Source organism: Amphiura filiformis, chromosome 9 (genome assembly GCF_039555335.1).
Source record: "Amphiura filiformis chromosome 9, Afil_fr2py, whole genome shotgun sequence".
Lineage (NCBI taxonomy): Eukaryota > Metazoa > Echinodermata > Ophiuroidea > Amphilepidida > Amphiuridae > Amphiura > Amphiura filiformis.
Window position 1 is genome coordinate 37,877,377 of NC_092636.1, and position 21,321 is coordinate 37,898,697.

A 21,321-nucleotide genomic window follows, 5' to 3' on the forward strand; every position below is an offset into this window, starting at 1 on the left:
TGTAAGGGGCTGTGCAATAATTATGAGCCCCCCCGGGGTAAAATTTCCAAACGGCTCGCCAAAAATCGCTTGCCCCCCCCCTCTCGGCCCGCCAAAAATCGCTTTTTGGGATCCCAATTTGCAAACTTTAAATGGTTTAAAAATTTGCATATTTAAGCGTTTTCGTACTGTTTTCCTAAGCCTTTTTAGAGCGTTTTATTAAAAGGCGCCCCATGAATGTGTGCCAAAAATCGCATAGCCCCCTCTTGGCTTGTCAAAAGTGCTTGCCCCCGCTTTCGGCTCACCAAAAAATTCTTGTCCCCCCCTCCCCCAATTTTACCCTCCCCAGGGCTCATAATTATTGCACAGCCCCTAAGTTCATATTTTTCTCATTGTCCCTGTGAAATATTGGGGCTGAAAGATCATATATATTTTGTTTGGAATTTATATTTCTTAAAAATTTTATGAATAGGCTATTCTACCTTTTTTACCTAATTTTAAGAATGTGAAGTGTAGCCTACATTGTACAATGCTTTGAATGTTGCTATTTCCTGTTTGACTACCTACATTGTACCACAATGTAATTTATAAGCTGGCTGCTTTATTATGATTCTTGTAAGGACAAACTGTTCTTTGAGACAAACTATTAAATGGCATGGCCTATTATTCAATGTTGATATTCCTTTAAAAAATATGTTTAATGTTAAGTATGCCTATTCAAAATAATACAGTTTTGACACTGCCAGTAAAATGTTCTAATTTTAAATAATGTTTTTATTATAAAATGTAAGACTTGTTTAATCATGTATTTTTTTTTGAATCATACACTGACTGCATGTTGGACTACTCTGTGTTTTTGCACTATGTTAGTCATGTCTTAGAAAAATAAAATGACAATGAATAATAATACAAATTTACATGTATCTATGTGTTTGTTTTCTGGTGTAAGGACTGATCAATAAATTAATGGTTGAGGGTTTCTTTATGGAACATGAAAAAACCTACAAATTTGTAAAATTGCTAGGGGAAAAATGTTTTGTGTGATGAGGGGAAAATGGCCATTTGTGGGGGTGCTGCAGAGAATTTGACCAATCAAAACCATTTTTTTAAAAAGAAATTTGGATATAGGCCTACCAAATATTTTGACCAAATTTAACGCAACTGAATTGTCTTAATTTGTTTTCTTGAACAAAAATTTGGAGACTGAATTTCAAACATTTTGGCTACTGACTATACTGAGAAAATTTAGGCAAATGTTTTTCATCTTTGATTTCCCCCCCCCCTCATTTTTATGCCCCCCCCCCAAAAAATCCTGCCCCCCCCCCCCCACTGGACATATCAAAATGGTTAGTGCAGTCATTCAGGGGCTATCAATTTCTTCGGACGTGGGGTCCCAAATATGGGGGGGTCATAATTTTTTGGGAGAAAAAGGGGGGTCATAAAATTGTTGATGCCCAAAATGTAGGGAGTCACAAGTTGACCACAGATAGTGTGTTTATTTTATTTTAAAAGACGGATTTTAATACAATTTTGAGCCTGTTTATGGGGGTCATAAAATCTTTGTTGCCGAAATAGGGAAGGGGTCGCAATTTTATTGACGCCGACTTTTGGAATATGTGGGACCCTCCCACTTCCGAAGAAAAATGAGAGCTATTCAGCCCAGGGGCATATTTTAATTTCTCATGATGATTGCCTAATATTTAGAAAATCATGCCATATTTATATTTATTTCAAGAGCATATTTATTATATAATAATTTATAAATCATAAACAATATATCTCCACGATACGGGCATTTTGGGTTCTTTTTTTATTTTATACATAGGCCTATGAAAATTACTTGTAATTATCGGCTATCTACGGTAGACAGCAAATTCGTCATGATAGTCTCCTCCCTGCCGGTTTGATCCCACCCACTCAATTATTACCGGCGGAGGAGGAGACTAAAACCCTGTGTTGACCTACTGCGCATGACCCTCCAGGCTCCAGCTAATTAATTATTCATTATTTCAAGACGGAATTCCGTCTTGAACCGCTCCTCTTTTTTACACCAAAAGAATTCAGGCCTCGAATAAGGCAACGTGAAGGATTGTGGGTAAAAAAAGGCGCCGCCATTAGAGGCCAGAAGGATTCAGGCTAGATCAGTCAACCTGATGATGCTTCTTGGATGAGATGTGATACTGTATCTATCAAAAATAATAATTCCAGATGAACAGATTATATATTTGAAGAACAAATTTTAATCTTTCCCCAGAGTAGGCCAGTGCACAAGAACGTTGAAAAAACAACAAAAAAACCAGTGCATCCGGCCGGATTCGAACCGGCGACCTTCGTAATACTAGCACGACGCTCTAACCAACTGAGCCACAGAGGCACGCTGGAGAAGAACGGAAGATATAAATCTATAGGTATTAGGTTCGAATGGTGTTCGTCGCATTCCTAGCGGAATGCATCAGAACTGCATATTTATAATAAATACACGAAGTCACATAAGTATGAAAATTATAATAAACTCATCCCAAAAAGAAAGTATCCAGTTTGATTTTGGTTCATAAGTCAAAGATGGGGTCTTAAATCAAGACCTACCAAAAGTATGCTACAGATAAATTTATTCCACACAGTTTGATACCTCATTTGTCCAAATCAATGCAGAATTGATGACACAGTGACCTTTTAAATACAACGACCTCAATTTTAAAAGTTGCAGTAATTCATAATTGATGTGGTTTTCCTTCTTCTGAAGATTCGTTATAAAGGTACACAATAACAGAGAGATGAACTAAGACTATTTGACTTCACTTCGTGTGTTTTATTGAATACAGATACTCTTTTACTCCTTCCTTAATATTTTGCCCTTCAATCTTCACAGGCAATATCTGGTATGTCCTCCTGCTGCATCAATGACTGTCAGACGTCTTCGGCGCATGCCCTTAGTGAGACGTGAGTCTGATGCGCCCTTGATCTTTCGCTACCCATAACTGAGTAGCAGGACCAAATCAATAGGAATTACTGCAACTTTTAAAATTGAGGTGATTGCATTCAAATGGTCACTCGTCATCATTTCTGCATTGATTTGAACAAATGAGGTATCAAACTGTGCGGAAAAAATTTATATGTAACATACTTTTAGTAGGTTTTGATTTAAGGCCACATCTGTGACTTATGGAATAAAATCAAACTGGATACTTTCTTTTTGGGATGAGTTTACTTAGTTCTCTGGGTTAATAGGATGAACAAATTTTAATCTTTCCCCAGAGTAGGCCAGTGCACAAGAACGTTGAAAAAAACCAAAAACAATAATGTCATAATTGACTTATAATTGACAATATTGTCCTCATCTCACTTATTTGGGTCACATAATGTTGTTAATGCATGAGTTTTTATGCAGTATGCAGGTTTCTATAACCTGGCCTGCTTATGCTCCAACACCTGTGTTCAATTAATGTTTTTTTTCCGGAAGGAAAATTGAAAGCAAACATAAAATAATGATATAAAAGTCTTGAGGGGACTAGACCTTCATTATACATTATTTCAAATGTGTTGCTATACTTTGATCAGCTCATAATCAGTGGGACTTAACATGCGGATTAATATCAATATATGTTATTTCACAAATTATTAATTCAAGTCCTATACTCTGTCTACTTTATTTAACATGCACAATACATACCAAACAGGTCAACTATATCACTCTTAACATGGTCTACTTTTCGGCGTAGTGGTAGAAATCTAACAATTCTAACTGATTACGAGTTGGTCAAACTATATTTGCTGGAAAGAATCACTAAACATACAGACTATGGCAATTGATACCAAGCCGCTTTGCTATTATATCGTTCCCTTCACCACACACAAGTTTAAAGTCGAAAATAAACATAACTACTGTCAGCATAAACATGATAAGGGGTTAAATGTTGTTTAAAATGAAAGTCTACATTGTTTACTTCTATTTGTTCATCCTTTTCTTCAACCAATTTCTTCTTCCAGTATTAGTAAATCTCACACCTCTGCATGGTGTTTATCCTTTTTAATTTACAAATTGAAAGTCTTCCCACATCGTTTCCTTCCTCATCCCTTTTGTTTCCTTCTGCCACTTTCTTCTTATTTGGGTAGCATGGCACCTGACCAGTTGAAGGAGAGCAAAGTTAACACATCAGAGCCAAATCATAATGGGCTATTCCATCCAAAATCCATACACCCCCTATGAAAGACATGACCTTAATCTCCCACACGGGGGGTGTTGATTTCAAATGGAGTCACCCATTCATGTAACCCCATTTGAAATTTACACTCCCTGTGTGGGATATTAAGATCATATCTTCTACAGAGGGTGTATGTATTTTAACTGGAGTAGCCAAATTACTCCCATCTCCCACTCAATCTAGTAAATAAATTACGACTAGCAATTAACCATATCCACATAAATGTTCTATTGAGGGCAGTAAGATGAGTCAGTAACCATGTGAATCGTACCATGTGCACCAGGGCCTCACCGGCGCATGACTGATTGAAAAATAAATTCTCCACACTCGATTGTGCTGTCATCTCGCGATGGCAGCGGGGCCGTTGACGTGCTGTATAATTCAGATCTCAATTTCAGCAGAGTTTTGCATGCCATTTATTATTCATGACCCTTCTATGGTTCGGTGTGTGCTGCCTTGTTGCCTAATTTTAGGGATCTACTCTGAGCAGGGAAGAGAGTAACATCCCATATGTCTTGGCCAGCGGAGGACCGACGGAAGAAATTGGTGAATATTTCATGATGTAGCCTGGAGTCGTGGATGACTTTTTGTCAGACATATACCATTACTCATTCATACATGAAATTCCCATTCACTTTTTTTTTTTTTGTTTGCTTTAGTTTATTTGTCAAATAAAATGTATATTTGAGCAGTGTCTTTGAGTGATGGTCCTTTATAATAATAATATGGTGCATTTTAAAACAACAAAGAAAAAGAAACCTGTTCTATGAGCCCATCCTGGGGCCCATCTGACCCAGATTTGGCATTTTGGAGATTTTTTCCCTTTTCCTGTATGCATGTAAAATTAGCCATTTATTGTCAGACATCTGAAAAAACCCAAAAAAACACAAAACACCCTGGCCAACTTGAAAGGTGTGAAAGCCTGCCCGTAGAGGAGGGTCATTAGCTAATGCTGTGTGGTCTTCGAAAAAATGTATGGGGGGTTGAAATTGTCAATAAGGGTCAAAAATTGGAAAACATACAAAACAAGGGCAAATGGGGTGGTTAGAGGCTTATTGGAGATCAGAGGCTTATTTTGGGATTTAACCCCCCCTCCCCATGGCTGCAAAGACCACACTGGCCTAATGGCTCAGGAATGGGTCACAATACTCATAGGGAGGATGGTTTAGGAGTATCAGACAGTATTTCTGTATACTTAAAACGCCTTGTAGAACACATACAAAATTAAAATCTGTTTTTGTTTACATAACATTCCTGTCACTGGTGCTCAAGTTTTATTTCAATTTAATCACAAAGTTCGCAGAAAAATATTTTACAAGTGATAGTGTTCACAGAATATTTTCAGAGCTGCAGGAAAATAGTATTAAAGATTTAAGATGTTTTAAAATATTTTTCCTGTGTTGATTTTTTTTTCTGGGAACGCCGTACCATGATACCGTGGATTTCATAGCCCTGGTAGAACAAATGTTCAGTGATTGTTATTTAGAGTATTCATGAGATGAAGCTGTCTGGGGTAGTTTTAGCTCCCAATGAAGAGAAAGAAACACAACTAGAAACCACTTGTGTTTGAGCAAACACGAATATCTATGCCCGTGACCCCACCCCTTAACCAAGCACTCCCAATGCAAAAGTTACTGACCAACATGTGAAAGCCCTTGTTATAAACTTTAATTGATATAAGTATCAATCATCCTCATAGCACCTAAAATTAAAAAGCGCCCAATTGGGCGCCACATCCAAAAGTTGGTGACCACCATGTGGAAGCCCTTGTTATAAACTTTAATTGATATAAGTATTATCCCCATTGCACCTTAATATAAAATACCAATTGGGCGCCAAACCAAAAGTTGGTGACCATTATATGGAAGTCCTTTTTATAAGCTTTAATTGATATAAGAATCATCCTCATAGCACTTAAAATATTTAAAAAAGCGCCCAATTGGGCGCCAAATCTAAAAAAACTGGTGACCACCCCCTTGGTCACCCCCTTACAAACCGTGACAACCCTTAACCCTCCTAACACCCATTAACCAACCATACTCCATGTCCCACAATGACAGCCTTTTGAGGTGGTCCAAGGCACCAATACCAATATCAAAATGCCTACACATTCCCTTTTAAGGATATTTTTGTTAAGTGATCAATTTCCTTGACGTACGATTCGGGCCGTTATCATTGCAAACACAGGTAGCTAACAAAACGCTACCTATTGCGTTACACTGTGTTAACAGGTTGTACCTAGTTTGCTATTTAAAGCCTTTGAACTTTGACCTCTGGGGTTGTGGCTACCATAGAATACATCTAGGGTCATGGGCCATCATTGTACCAAGTATGAACCCTGAGGGCGCTGTAGTTCTTGAGCTAGAGCTGTTTGAAATTTTACACATATTGCTCCCTGTAGCCCATGACCTTTGACCTCTGGGGTCGATGTTAATTCAGGAAATATCTAAGGGTCATGGGCCATCATTGTACCAAGCATGAACCCTGAGGGTGCTATAGTTCTTTAGCTAAAGCGTTTTAAAAATTACACATATTGCTCCCTGTAGCCTGTGACCTTTGACCTCTGGGGTCGTGGCTACCATAAGTTACTTCTAGAGGTCATGGGCCATCATTATACTAAGTATGAACCCTGAGGGCGCTGTAGTTCTTGAGCTAGAGCTGTTTGAAATTTTACACATATTGCCCCCTGTAGCCCATGACCTTTGACCTCTGGGGTCGAGGTACTCTAGGATGATGCTAAGGGCCATGGGCCATCAGTATACCAAGTTTGGGCCCAGAGGCTGCTTTGGTTCTTGAGCTAGAGTGGTGTAAAAAGTGATCTTGAGAAGAAGAAGAAGAAGAAGAAGAAGGAGAAGGAGAAGACTAAACAGAACAAAGACAATATCTATGCCACCGTTCCACGGGCATAGATAAAAACAGTCAACAACTGTTGCATGTGAGGTTGGTTGACTGATTTGTTTAGTATGTGGTGCATTCCTAATTTAACAGGAATTGATAATTGAAAGTTACAATCAACATATTATTTTGACTAAATAAATACCATGTGCTGTGAAAATAAAAATATACAATGTTTTTCACCAGCTCATAAATATTACTAAAATAAGTTGCAAGCACTTTCTTTTCCTATACAAAATAAAAGGTATTACAATTGTGATCCCATACAGTGGTGTAGCCAAGAGTTTTCAGAAGGGGCAAGGGGGTAAAACAACTTCAAGGGGGGAAAACTTTGACAAAATCAGCTAAGAAGTACAAAAAAGGCCTAAATATGTTTGTGTTCAACACAAATCTTTGAATGTCCCTTTAATGACGACCCTTTTCATATCAGAGAAAGATGATCTGAATAAAGTGTTCTACATTGGATCATTGTTTAAGGATTAGAGCAAATTTGGGAAACCGTATCACCTCAAGAGGTCATAATTACAATTAAACAAATTGCCCAAGCCCTCCGCAGATTATAATTATTCTTTATCGAATTGGTGAGAGCCTTATTCAAAAGTTTAGGATCTGGGAGTGTATACTGTATGCATTCTAATAGATTTAAGTCTGATAAATCACCTAGGGAAACACATGACTTACGCTACATTTTCAAGACTTTAAATAATTAATGCCCAAATGTGTTGAAGTAGATTGTTTACAGGCAAAATTCGAAGAATTAATAAAAGCAGACTCTAGATAAAAAAAATCTCTCTCTTTCCATCTTTCAACTTGAAAAGGGCACTCTCTCTCCCTCCCCTCTCTATTTTGCTGTCTTTTTCTTTTTTGTCTTAGCTTATTTCTTTATAAATGTCTCTTCCTCTGTGCAAATGACACGTCACAATGTGACACAGTACCAAAAATAATGTGTGTGAATTCCCATCTTCAAGTTGGCAGTCATTAAATATGAATGAGATTAACCGAAAGTGGTGAAATTTTTTCGCATCTTGATAGAAAAGGTCATGATATTTTTGTTTTCAGACTACTTATGGATTGCATGTGGCTGTTCAGAGACTGTCCCACAGTCTCGGTTCGGTCCGCCTGGATAATGGAACGATACATAATTACATAATAGCCTACCAAAATATGCCATAGTCCTTCACCCCCGATTCTAAATACACAGCCCAAAACCAATTCCTCTCTCTACACAAATTACCGTAAAATGGGGTAACTTTGGGCACTTTTCAGAGTTTTTAAACCACTGCTCCCAAACAAAACCAATTATATTTCTAATTAACTCTTTTTTGTGACATTAGGGTTCCCTTCTACACCTTGAAGTTGAAAAAGATTTTAAATAATTTTGTAAGGGTGCCCTAGGGGTTAAAATGACCTGACCAAAGTTACCCCGCCTTTGGGGCAACTTTGGTCACAGTATTACATTCCATGAAGGAAAAAAAATCAAAAAAATTGATCTTCGCTGAATATGGGCAAGTTGTTGTTTTTTGTGACATTTGACACCTTGCAAAATTAATCAAACACACATCCTTATTGTATTTAATTGTAATGGAACCATATTAATAGATGAAGTGACTATCTTTGCCAATTGACCTTTTCGGTAAATCCCTTAAGCCTTTGCGAGTACAGCAGTGATGTCATCATTTGACGTCACACCGACTTTTAATGCACAGTAAGTATGTTCGCTAAACGATGCGCACATCGGCATGACGCTTTGCAGACGTCAAATGACAACATCTCAGGTTTACTCGCTAAGGCTTATGGGATTTACCGAAAAGGTCAATTGAAACAAATGATTATTATAACATAAAACTAGTAGGACCATTAGGGACTGTGAGATACACAAGACCATACTTAACTTAGCGCAGATGGGTGTGACCCAAAAACAATTAAAAGTGGCGCAACAAAAACCATCCTTATTCCGCAAGGAGGATATCTATCTCCTCCATTATTGGATATAAATAGTTTGAACCAACCTCCTGAGGTAACGGGCCCACTTGGCTGTATACTTGTCATATTGTGCCTTGGCATACTGACACTTATAGTTGCATGGTGCCTGCACATCACACCTTAAGTTTCTTAACCATTCAGGTATTTTGCATTTAATTTTTGACAATTTTAAAGGGGTGTGACCCAAACAACAGCCTTGTCCCCCATTTTTCTTTATCAAATCTTATATATGTTTGTATCAGAAGAAAGCTCATAATTATTATTTTTTGCATTACCCCAGTAAAATTAATGCCCAGGAAATTTTTTCGTTTAGATAGTGTGAACAAAATTGTGGTGAATTGTGGTAACCACAACTGGAAGAATTATCCCATGGAGCATTGTTATACACGTTTTAGCGTCTCATATGAAAACCGCTGGAATAATTTTATCAAAATTTGTTTAATGGTAGGCCTGAATGTAAGATAGAAAACAGAACATAAACAAATTGGATCATACCTGTTTAAGTAGAAAAATAAGAATGTGTATTATTTTGGCTATAAGCATAAAACTGATTTAACATTTTAAGTTGTAGCACCTTCAAATGGTACTATCACAAATAAAAGATGCACCTAAATTATTGCATAAAATTTGCATACATTTACCAGTGCCCATTGTTTGAATTATAAAATGTTCACTTAGTCAAATTTTGTTGTTAATTCTTTTCCAAAAGTGTTGAAATAATATTACTGACAGGAATGTTTTCTGTCCATTTTAACCTGAAATAATAAGGTAAAATTAAAGAGGATACACTTACTATCATGGCCGCTGAATTGGAGCTTTATGGGGGATTTAATGCCATATTACGTTGACATTCAAAAAAATTGCTCTGTTCTCGTATTATATACACACACAACAACTTTGGCTGATTCAAGTGTAAGTGTAAGTTGGGACATGTGTAAACATTACAAATATGAAAAAAAATCATGCTTGAATAAAATTAACCAAATTCCTATTAAAAGATCGTACATTATGGCTTTAATGCCAGCTACAGAGTCACTGACCAATTAATTTTCAGCATCATCATATCATGTCAACACAGTGAGTGTAGATATGTTATTCATATCCAATCCAAATGGTCAATAGCCCAGCGGTGAATACTGAATAATGTCATTAACCCAAAGCTGAGAGTATTATTTGACTCATACTCATAGGTTTTCCATTAGACTCTTATCCCAAAGAGTGATTTCACTCTCTGGGATAATGACTTTGCATCTGTTTTTTAGGGTATTCATAAAACAAGATGTGTTTAAAAGCCAATCACAACTTTTAAATACACAGACGCGTTCACATGTTTACAAATAATAAGATATGATTGGAATGCAATCATCAAATTTATTCACGAGGTTATGAATCCTTAATGGTCATGCATTGATATTGTACTTTAGGAAACTCACTTTGACTCGAAGAAATTTGACCCAATTAAGAACTAAATCACCCTTTGGACAAAATTATACCAGTATTACTGATTAGCCTTGTTTTATGCACACAATTTGATGAGTTTTAGGATGAATATGAAGGAAGAGAGAGCATGCATCACCCAGGAGCCTTTACTGATACTATGATAACACTTTGATATCAGTGGTCTAGGTGATTGATGACCTTTTATTCACACTTATTAGAGAGATGATTGAGAATGATGATGAGGCCAACTTGATATTTCTAAGTGACAGGTGTCATCCACGCCAACACACTGTTGTTATCATGCTTATATATTCAGGCTTAGGCTTCCTATATTAAAACATCAATCCTACATTAGTGGCAGTTAATAGTTAAGGGTATAAGATCTCATTTGTTGCTAGGTTTGCAGAGGATAACATTTTATTGTGACTTGAACAATTCAAGAGTGAAAATGATTTTTTTCAATATTCCGTGCATTTAAAATATGACATACACCTTTTTTTTACATGGATGTGCGAGATCCTCTTTTCAGCTGATTTTCACTTTTTGTTGTTGCCAAAATGTATGTTTTTTTTTAAAAATTTTCAACCCGTTTATGGTGTTTTTACACTGTTTTTGTGCTGTTTTTAGCTTTAAAAAGTAATTTTCCTCATTTTTGATCTATGTTCTCAATTGTTCAGAGCTTTTTACTGCATTGAGTGTGACATTTCTGATATCCTATACACAATTGCAATTGGCTGGTTTCAAAGCACTGTCTTAATTTCATGTCTTTCACATCATTGCAAAGGAACACAGTAGAACACAGTAGAACAAACAGCCCTCGTGAATATGAGAGAATCCTCATTCCATACAAATACTAGATGCAGTCCTGATCAATGGTGCATACCGGAACTTTGAAAAATTACGATACTGGCTTTACGTCTGTTTAATATTCTCCACACAGGTGTCGGCTGCAGATGACAAGTTCTATATTCTCTTTAAAAACTCAAGCATTTTAAAATTTTACTTTTGCATGACCATATTTGGAATCAGCATAAAAAGTGCATTAAAATGAGTACAAACAAGCACACTATAGGTTCAGTGGTTCCTGAGATAGCGCTTAATATTTTGAGATAATATCTCAAAACTTGGCCTTTTATGTTGAAGCCTGGCAGCACACAGAGCATTAGGACGGTGGATTTGCAGCAAACGAACACTACATTGAGAGCTATAAATGCATGTAATTTCAACAAGTGTTGTTTTCATCTGTGCATTCATTTCCTGCTTTTAAAACATCATGAGCTCTGATGTAACACTGTGGAGCACAATAACCTCATCCCATTGACATAGTTCTCTAACCTTAATTAAACAATCATAGTGCAATATTTGACCTCAACTTGCAGAGTATGAGTTTTTGTACGCAAATTTTCAAAGGTCATTCAATGTATGTACAAATGTATTGGGATTAAAGAACTGTGCCGGTGATAGATGAGCATGTTGTGGATCCTAGTGTATGGTGTGTGTATTGCATTTGACCAAACAAGCCTATACAGGAATGGAAGAAAACACTCGCCATACTCATGTTTATGTGCACAATTTTGTATGGACTGATTCCTCCAGCATAAGTGTGATATATAACCCACAATGGGCTGTTTGAGTTCAAATCCATACACCCCCTGTGGAAGACATGACCTTAATCTCCTACACAGGGGGTCTAATAGATTTCAGATTGAGTCACCCATTTAGGTAACCCCGTTTGAAATTCACACTCCCTGTATGGACTATTAAGGTCATGTCTTCCATAGGGGGTGTATGGATTTCAACTGGAATAGCCATATTGCTGTATTATGACTGACAACTCAGAATTATTCAGAAGGCTTTGAAATATATTCCAACAAGGTATTCAGCTAGGGGCCCATGTAAGTGCTCCTACTTCTTTGAGGGGATGCGCAACAACTGTGAGATGGCATAAGCCAAAAACATGTTCCCGTCAAACTTGCCAGGAAATAATCAGCCTCTAATCTACTTTCGTCAAAACCTAGTAGAAAATTGGAGTTAGATTGATGGTTTAATTGGTTGCAAAGGTATAACGACTGTGAAGAGTGTGTTGTAATGTTGTTACCCGATCAAGTAAAATGGTATTAATGTTTCAAGATTTGTTTATTTTATTTTATTTTATTTATTTATAACCTTTTGCAGAAGGCAGCTGGCAGGCAATTCCCACAATTTAGCGGGAAGACTGACATTCAAAATAAAATTAAGTAAAAGTGGGTTTTTTTAATCAAACAAAATGACAAAACAGATAACTTACAAGATAACCTCATTTCCAATATTAAACTACAAAATGCAATGATGGAGGTGATGCACCTAAGTCAGAGAAACAATGCATCCTTTTTACACATTAATCCAACAAAATACATGGAAACAATTACCATACATAAAAAGACAACTAGATTTAAGTACAAAATGTATTACAGAGATCTCTTACGTGTAAATGTATAACATACAGTACATATATGCAATCATACAATCTGTAATCTAATCTGATAGACCAAGGCATACACATTCATAAGTTTGTCATAAATTTTTTGCTTCATTATAAGACTTTGCTGTTATTTTGGGTGGGGGGGGATGACTCAAAAGTTTTGCTTCATAATAAGACTTTGCTGTTAATTTGGGGGGGGAAATGACTCAAAAGTTTTGCTTCATAATAAGACTTTGCTGTTAATTTGGAGAGAATGACTCCAATGAGAACATGTGAAATTTATTTGTTCTAACTATATAATGAATGTATAGGCACACATTTGAGTAGTAATTTGCAAAGAGTTACCGATTATTATCTGAAGAATAAGCGTATATACTTTGATCAGCTCGTAATCGGCGGGCCTTATAACATTGCGGATTAATATCAAAATATGTTATTTTGAGAATTGTCTTGTGACATCTTGCCAGAAGCATCACTAATTATTAATTCAAGTCCTATACGTTGTCTACTAACTTTAACACACAAAATAAAGACCAGTCAGGTCAACTAATAGCACTCTTAACGGTCTACTTTTCAGCGTAGTGGTAAAAGCCTAACATTTTCCGCCTATTACGAGCTGATCAAACTATAGTGTTGTTGGACACATTGGAAAGGCATTTGAAGATACATGCAAAAAAAATGCACACTCTCATCTTGTCAAATGTTTTCAACCAACAAGTCCATTGTATATATAGTAGAATGAATAATTGGAAACAAAAACAAATGATTGGGCCCAAACAGCAATGTGGACAAAATGCAACTTGGCAAAATAGAATTATTGATATAAATTGATTGACTGCTGAATCTGACATTTCTGTAAAAAAAAGTCGACAAAAATCTTGGTTTAAAAAAGAAATGATGGTGTATAGTTAAACAGGCCTTGTCTTTTCGAAAATTGCTGGCGATTGACAAATCATTTTCCTCAAAACTTGTCAGGTGAGCTGTAGGCGAGTGATTTTAATCACTTGTATTAGTATTACACCAAATGTAGGCGAGTGATAAAAAGCTCTCCTCAGCTTCATTTTAGCAGGAAAGTGCTTTTTCAACTTTCCTGATTTTAGGCAAGTGATGGCGAGTGATCACTCTCACTCAAAAGACAAGGCCTGATAGTATGAAGGTGTTTCTATTTTAAAATGAATGAATCATAGTATAGTTTCAATGCCAATGTTACATAATTCTTGTTTTACATTCTTTCACCTTGCACTCAGGTAAACAAACTCCAGAAAGAGATAGATGCCGAAGCCGACAGACAGCTGCAGCTCGCCCAAGATGTCCAAGGAGCAAAGCGCCCTCGTGAGAAAGCAGCTTTAGAAGACCGGCTAACCCGAAGTGAGGAGCGCATGCAAACTCTTGCCATGCTAATGCTTCATTATTGTGCCGGTATTCAGCATGTGAACGAGACATCGCAGGCACAGACTCCGGAAGCCAATAACAGTATTCCTATTCCGCAGGTGACTAATACATCCCAGGCCAATGGTCACTGACAACTGGTAATGTATGTATTCCATGGAGTGACCATCATGTTGTGACTGTGTATTCTGTCTAATGCCATTGACCATAAAGTTGTGACCAATATGCTTACTTTATTTATGTCTGCTCTGATGATATTATTGGACTGTACTTTCAGAAAAACAGAAATGTGTTGTTTTATAACACTTCAGTGTGATAAACAGCGATTACGATTTTCTGTTTTTTTGACTTATCCCTAACACAAAATCTTTGCCTTATTATTTAGCCTATCCAGATATTAATTAATACTGTGTAATTTGAGTACGGATCAGAGACAAAAGTTTTCATTGTTAGTATAGCTCTACCCCACAGCAGCTGAAGGGAGTATCCCATTATGCTTTGCGGTACCATTATATATCTGATTGTGCCATAGAAAATGTACACAAAATTCCACACTTCAACGTTCAATTACTCTCTTAAATCAGGGAAGCTTAGACTTTTGTTTGAAAAAATATCACCCATAGAGTATTGTGAATCTATCAATAGCTCTCAATATCTAAGCGGCTCTTGTTAATATTTTGTATACATTTGCTATGGAGCAAGCGTATACTGCAATGCATGATGGGATACTCCTTTCAGCTGCTGTGGATCTACCCCCATCACTTTCTATTGTGTAATAATACATACATGGTGCAATAACTAGATATATTTTCAGTTATTAACAATGGAAGTTTTTGCACCTGATCTATTGTTTGTTTGGGGTTTCTTTCTCATGTGTGAAAACAATCCAGAAATCGCCAATTAATTTTGTCGTTTGACTAGAAGCAGCTTGTATGACCAACTTCTTTGACCAAGTTTATACCCTTCAAACTCTGAAGGTGATAGATATTAATTAATTCATAATCTTCCATCTATAGAAATGTTTCTTTTTTAGATTATTATTATAATCTATAATGGTATTTTTTAAAACTTTTTAGAATCCTAGTTGTGTACTTTTTAAGACTACTATTTACTAATTATGTATTGAAATTTGTATAAAATACCCAAGAATGAAACTAAAGCTATTACATGTAGGATGAGCAACATTAGCAAACAAACAAACATAAACCTACAAACCCTTGAGTATTTCATTTGTGCCTTTCCTTTACTTGATCTTCTGAGCTCTTCTTTTGTACAATGCTATATGATGTCTATGAGAAATTATGTATATATTGAAAAGTATAAGAAAGATGGTGGTGACGTAATTGTTAGTGGTGTTAGAGTAGATTGCTGTATCGTTGGATAAATTCAAGAAAATAAGCTCACAGTTAACTTTGTTTTCACTTACACTCTCCAAGACCCATGAGGCTGGTCAGGCTGGATGGTATGTCTGCCTGTAAAGTTATAGTTAAAGTAACTGACTATCTGTTTGCAGCTTTGTATTGCCTTAAAGCTTTGATCAAGTTTTAGTAAAGTGGCTGGGTTTGTCAGCCATAATAAAATTGTTCATTACAATATGCCCAGCAAATGTTGACCCAATAGAAGATGAAATGTGATTGTGTGTCTTGGGAGGGACATCAAAGCCCCATGATCTTTTTGGTCACCATAAGCAGGAGGTGGACTATTTTTCCTCTTCTACAACATACTGCAGGGCTGTCAACTCTCACGCATTGGACGTGAGTCTCACGCATTGGGTCACTTTCTCACGGTCTCACGCCAAGGTAGTATAATCTCACGCCTAAAAGTAAATCTCACGCAAAAAGCTGAATATTGAGTAAAATCTCACGATCGCCATGAATAAATAGTTGTTCATACCCCCCCCCGCTTTTCACATTCTCGAGCGCCGTGGCTCAAATAAGCATGGGTCAAAATGAACATTGAAGTCGGCAAATCCCGGTACGCCTCTGTCTCACGCCAGGCAATTCCAAAATGTTGACAGCCCTGATACTGCCACATTTAGACGCCTATATTATCAGACAAGTAGGTAAATAGATAACATGTTTGTGTGTTACCTAAATTGAGCTAGCTATTCCAGTTTATATCCATACACCCCCTATGGAAGACATGACCTTAATCTTACACACAGGGAGTGTGAATTTCAAATATGGTTACCTGAATGGGTGACTCCATTTGAAATGTGTACCCCCTGTGTAGGAAATTAAGGTCACATCTTCCATAGGGGGTGTATGGATATCAAATATAATAGCCCAATGGTTTACTTTGCCTCATAAGCTCATTGTTCGGCTATATAAGGCTGAAATTATTTGGCTTTTGTTACTGTGCGGGGTGCGCATCAATAAAGTCCCAACTCACACTTGCGTAAATTCACAGAAGCGTGCGCCAGTCACACATTACAAACTACCAACTGCATACATGCCATTCTATATCAATACACAATGTTATGAGTCTTTTATTTTTTCCGCCTTATATAAGCTGAACAAACTTTATTAATGTGCCATTTTATCCGTTATAGTGCAATATACAATAGCTCAGTTTCAAATTTTGATTGAATGTTTTCCAACTGATTTCAGTTATCATATATACAGATATAGATGCTGTATGTTATTGCGTGACTATTTATATTGCCAATATAAAGGCTGCAAAAGTTCAGTATTTTGTAGAAAAAATTAATTCCAATCAATTCCAGAAAATGCATAACATTCTATCAAATTCATTGAATATGAAAGAGATATCCCTTTGGGTTGGTTGCCTATGAGGTGCATGTACTTACTTGGTATACTTGGTGCTTTTCGACCAAAATAGGGAAATTTTCCTTCAAAATAAGGTGATTTTCATCCAAAATGGTGATTTTCAGCCAAAATAGTAGATTTTCTGTAATATTTGATCCTGAAGGGAGGGGGGGGGCAAAGAAAAAACTGTCTTGTTAATTAGCTTGGCACACACATGATTCCAAACTAGATGAAGCAAATAAACTGTAGGAGGATATAGCGTAATTAGTAACATATAGATCGAGTACTAATGGCTTTCATCAACTTGATTTATTTTCTAACTCTAATAATATTATATTTGTGATTCTTAAACACTTGAGAAAGTTCCTGCAATCTTATTGGTTCTTAGCCATGTGATATGAGACGATATAACACGGCTCATAGCGATACGCATACCCACTATTTGAACCAATTGGAGGTGTATACCAAAATTGGGACAGATCGATTCTAAGCTCTAGGTAATTAAAATGTAGGAGTTGATTTAATTAAAATTCGGTATACTTATGACTAATATTTTTATTTGAATTAAAGTGTTTAAGAATGAGAATAAAGCTATTAGTTTTAGCTGCTGCTGTGAATCTATTGTCCTATATAACACAAGTGACACTATTATTTTTGGCATAAAACTTGAAATAATGGTTTTACTTAAAATAATGATGTCGCCTGTGTTATATGAGATGATAGATGCACAGCAGCGGCTAAAGACAATACCTTTATTCTCTAATTGTCATTATAAACATACTTTTATATTGAATGATGTACTATGTAAATTACAAGAATTTTGAGAATATTATTTTATATTGTGTAATTATATATGTATGATTTTTATTTTCATTATTTGATTGTATCATTCATTATTGGAAATGGCATATAGTTTTTCCTGAAAATTCTCTCATTATCTGTATATCTATCATTATGAACGTCAATAGTGAGTAAAATATTTGTTTTGTTCAAAAGAAATTTATTTTACTGTTATAAATCTTGTTTCCTTTCTTTGTAATTGACCCGTGGCACAAATCCGCCATATTGCTCCTGAAAAGGAAGTTCTCCCCAAAACCTGTGTACAATAGATACATTTTTGTGTTTTGCACTTTTCTAACAACGTGCCAGAAGGCTTCTGCAAAGCGTATGGAGTAATTAAGTGTGAGTATGAAAGGCGTATGCACACACTTTGGGAGTAGATCTTCATTTTGATATGACTTTACAAAGGGTCAGTAATGATTGGTATCTTTCAGCGTTTTTCTATTGAACATCGGTATAATAAAGAATCATTCCAGTTAGAGATTAAACCGGAACATTCCTGCTCACCGTGATTTTCTACTGCGCTAAATACCGGGTAAATACTCAATGCCGCTAATGTCATTTGCATATTTGCCAGTTGTCATCCCCCCACATCGTGATTAAACCTTAATAAGGTTTTCTATTGACGAAAGCCAGCTCTCCTCTCCGGAAAAAAAATCCCTAGTTTTAGAAGGATAAATGCCGGCGAAATAGCGGAGAAAATTTAGCCGGCATTCGTGGCCATATACCGGAGGACGGCATTTTCTACTGCTAATCTTTAATCCCCAAACCGGATAAAAGCCGCTTTTTATTCTAATAGAAAAATGCTGAAAGTCTCATCTGTTAGTTTTCAATCGGTTATAATAAATATCGATATCATAAATATGTCCTTCCTTTAATATATGTTATGGAGGCAAACCTGTTGAAATCTTATTAAAATGTTTAAATTCCCATGTTGTGAAAGCCACAACCCCAATCAAATATTGATATCAAACATTTATAACTTCAGTTTTAGGAAACTGTTGATGTAACCGTACCAATATATATAGCCCTGTTTTTGCATCACTTTGGCTAGATAAGAACACACCTCGACAGACATACAGGTATAATTTTCATGCATTGAGCATCGGGTAACATTCAGCAACCAGTACAACTAAGATATGGATATAATAACACTGAATCTCACTTGCTGCATGCCTCTATCCTATTTCAGAAAGTGATACCGGTATCATACTAGCAGTCGCAGTGATGGTGAGACAAGTTACTGTTACTCAAAATGGGCTATTTCAGTTGAAATCCATCACCCCTATGGAAGGTGTGACCTTAGTCTCCCACACAGGGGGTGTACATTTCAAATGGATTCACCCATCCAGGTAACCCCATTTAAAAATTCACACTAGGGGGTGTATGGATTTGAGGTGGAATAGCCCAATGCTTGTAGTGAATGTGCAAAATGCTACTGGCAATAAGTTGAGGCCAACATCAAAAAGTGACTTTTTGATGTTGCCTTTTTTTTATCAAATGGTTTTTTTAAAGTTTGGTATGCTGATATTAGTGACTACTGATCGACACATATTGTTAGCTGCTTTACTCGATAGAGAATGTGGAAACCGATTGCTTCATGTGAGACAATCAGTACAGATAACAATAGCTGGAGTTTTAAGGAGGGTGAGATATATGGTCTGTCAGAAACCCAGTCAGTCATGACTTGGATGCAAACTGCTGCGTAAGCTATTATTGTCATGTACAGAATTGTTGTGATTTTTCTAAAAGGAAACAGGTGCATATTGGTATTTTCACTAAATGGTAAATGTATGCCGTAACTTCTCACAAAACTTAGTGCCAGAAGTGGGTAAGTGCAATACCTGCCATGTGTAGCTGCTACAATGTATATACATGTATTGTATGTGTAGTAAAATATACTGTGTGTATATTGCCAAATGTTCACAGGACAGCTATATTGTACTTACCCACTCCTAGCACTAAGCAGTCAAAAAGTTCTGATGATAAAATCCTCACAGAAATCAGTGCACCATTTATGCAGTATATAAGACACAGATCTTATATTTCTAGATATTGTGAATTTTGGATGAAAATCAAGTCCCATCTTGTTGGAATACTCTAAAAGAAGTTAAATTCTCAAGGCATTCAGTTTTGTATAAATTAAGGTATTTGATGGTGAAGCAACACATTTCCAAATAGTTTTTCCGATTGATGACAAAACCATGGCCTGCACAACTCACTTGTTAAACCGTACTTTGATATAACATAGGTCTGTGAACTCTAATAATGTGACAATGTGTAAACCAATCTGATCTACCCAAAATGACAAAATGATGTATGGACAAATGATGAATGTATTGTTTGAATGCTTTGCCATATAGAAATTCACGAGAACAAAACCGGAGGCTGTGCCATGGCTCGAACTTGCATCGCCACACACTCGCCAATGTACCAGAATACAATGCTTACATCCACCTCTTACCAAGGCCTCTTTACTGGACTATTCCAGTTGAAATCCATACACACCCTATGGAACACATAACCTTAATCCAAACAGGGGGTGTAAATATCAAATTGGGTTACCTGAATAGGTGACTTCATTTGAAATCTACACCCTTGTGTGGGAGATTAAGGTCATGCCTTTCATGGGGGAGTATGGATTTCAGATGGAATAGCCAATGTGTAAAACCTTAGTGTAACTGCATTAAAAAGAAATTATTGTTCCTGTTAACCTTTTGATGTCTGCATATTTATTTGCTGCAATGAATCAGGTGTAATGCTTTGTAGGATCATGACAATTCTTTTTACCTAGCTACCAGTGTGATGATTGTGTGACAAGATTTTATATTTTATTTATTATTTATTTACTATTTTGAATGATAATGAATTGTTGTACATGTTGCTTGATAAGATTGGTATAATGGATGACGTAATAAAGTACTTATTTTGTATGTTACATGTCCGTACCAAACAATTTCGCACGAATGACACCTGTGAAAATGTATTATTATCAAGTAAAACAAGATTCAGTGGACTGATCCATTATAATAGTCCCCCTGTGCAAGATTTTCGATCCCCCTGTTTAGAAATCTTTCATGGGCAGTATTGAATTTGAAAAAGAATTGGCACATTAAATCAACTATTTCAATCCCACCCTCCCTCTGTGAACGTTTCGGGTTGAATCTGTCTCAGATGGTGTATGAAATTCAATTGGAGCTGCCTGATGTGCAGGCATAAGATTTTCAAGTCAAATACTGGAACCAGTCTTTTGTGATGTCAAAATTCCAGCAATTTTATTTATTTTCAGCCCATTTTCAGGTGTTTTTGTGCCAATTTTATACACTTTTCCAGCTTTTCCAGACTTTTTCATGAATGTGACATA

At 36.4% G+C, this 21,321-nt stretch overlaps 1 protein-coding gene and 1 non-coding gene across 2 annotated transcripts in view; one reads left to right on the top strand and one right to left on the bottom strand.

Moving 5' to 3' along the window:
- LOC140160961 (PDZ domain-containing protein 8-like) overlaps window positions 1-16,187 on the top strand; it is an 84,529-nt gene extending 68,342 nt beyond the window's left edge. The window contains 1 exon segment of the mRNA XM_072184308.1: window positions 14,208-16,187. Coding sequence (XP_072040409.1) covers window positions 14,208-14,483 — 276 coding nt within the window. The 3' untranslated portion in view covers window positions 14,484-16,187.
- On the bottom strand, window positions 2,280-2,353 carry Trnat-agu (transfer RNA threonine (anticodon AGU)). The gene has a single exon. It is a non-coding gene; the product is annotated as a tRNA-Thr (tRNA).
- Window positions 16,188-21,321: the final 5,134 nt, after the last annotated feature.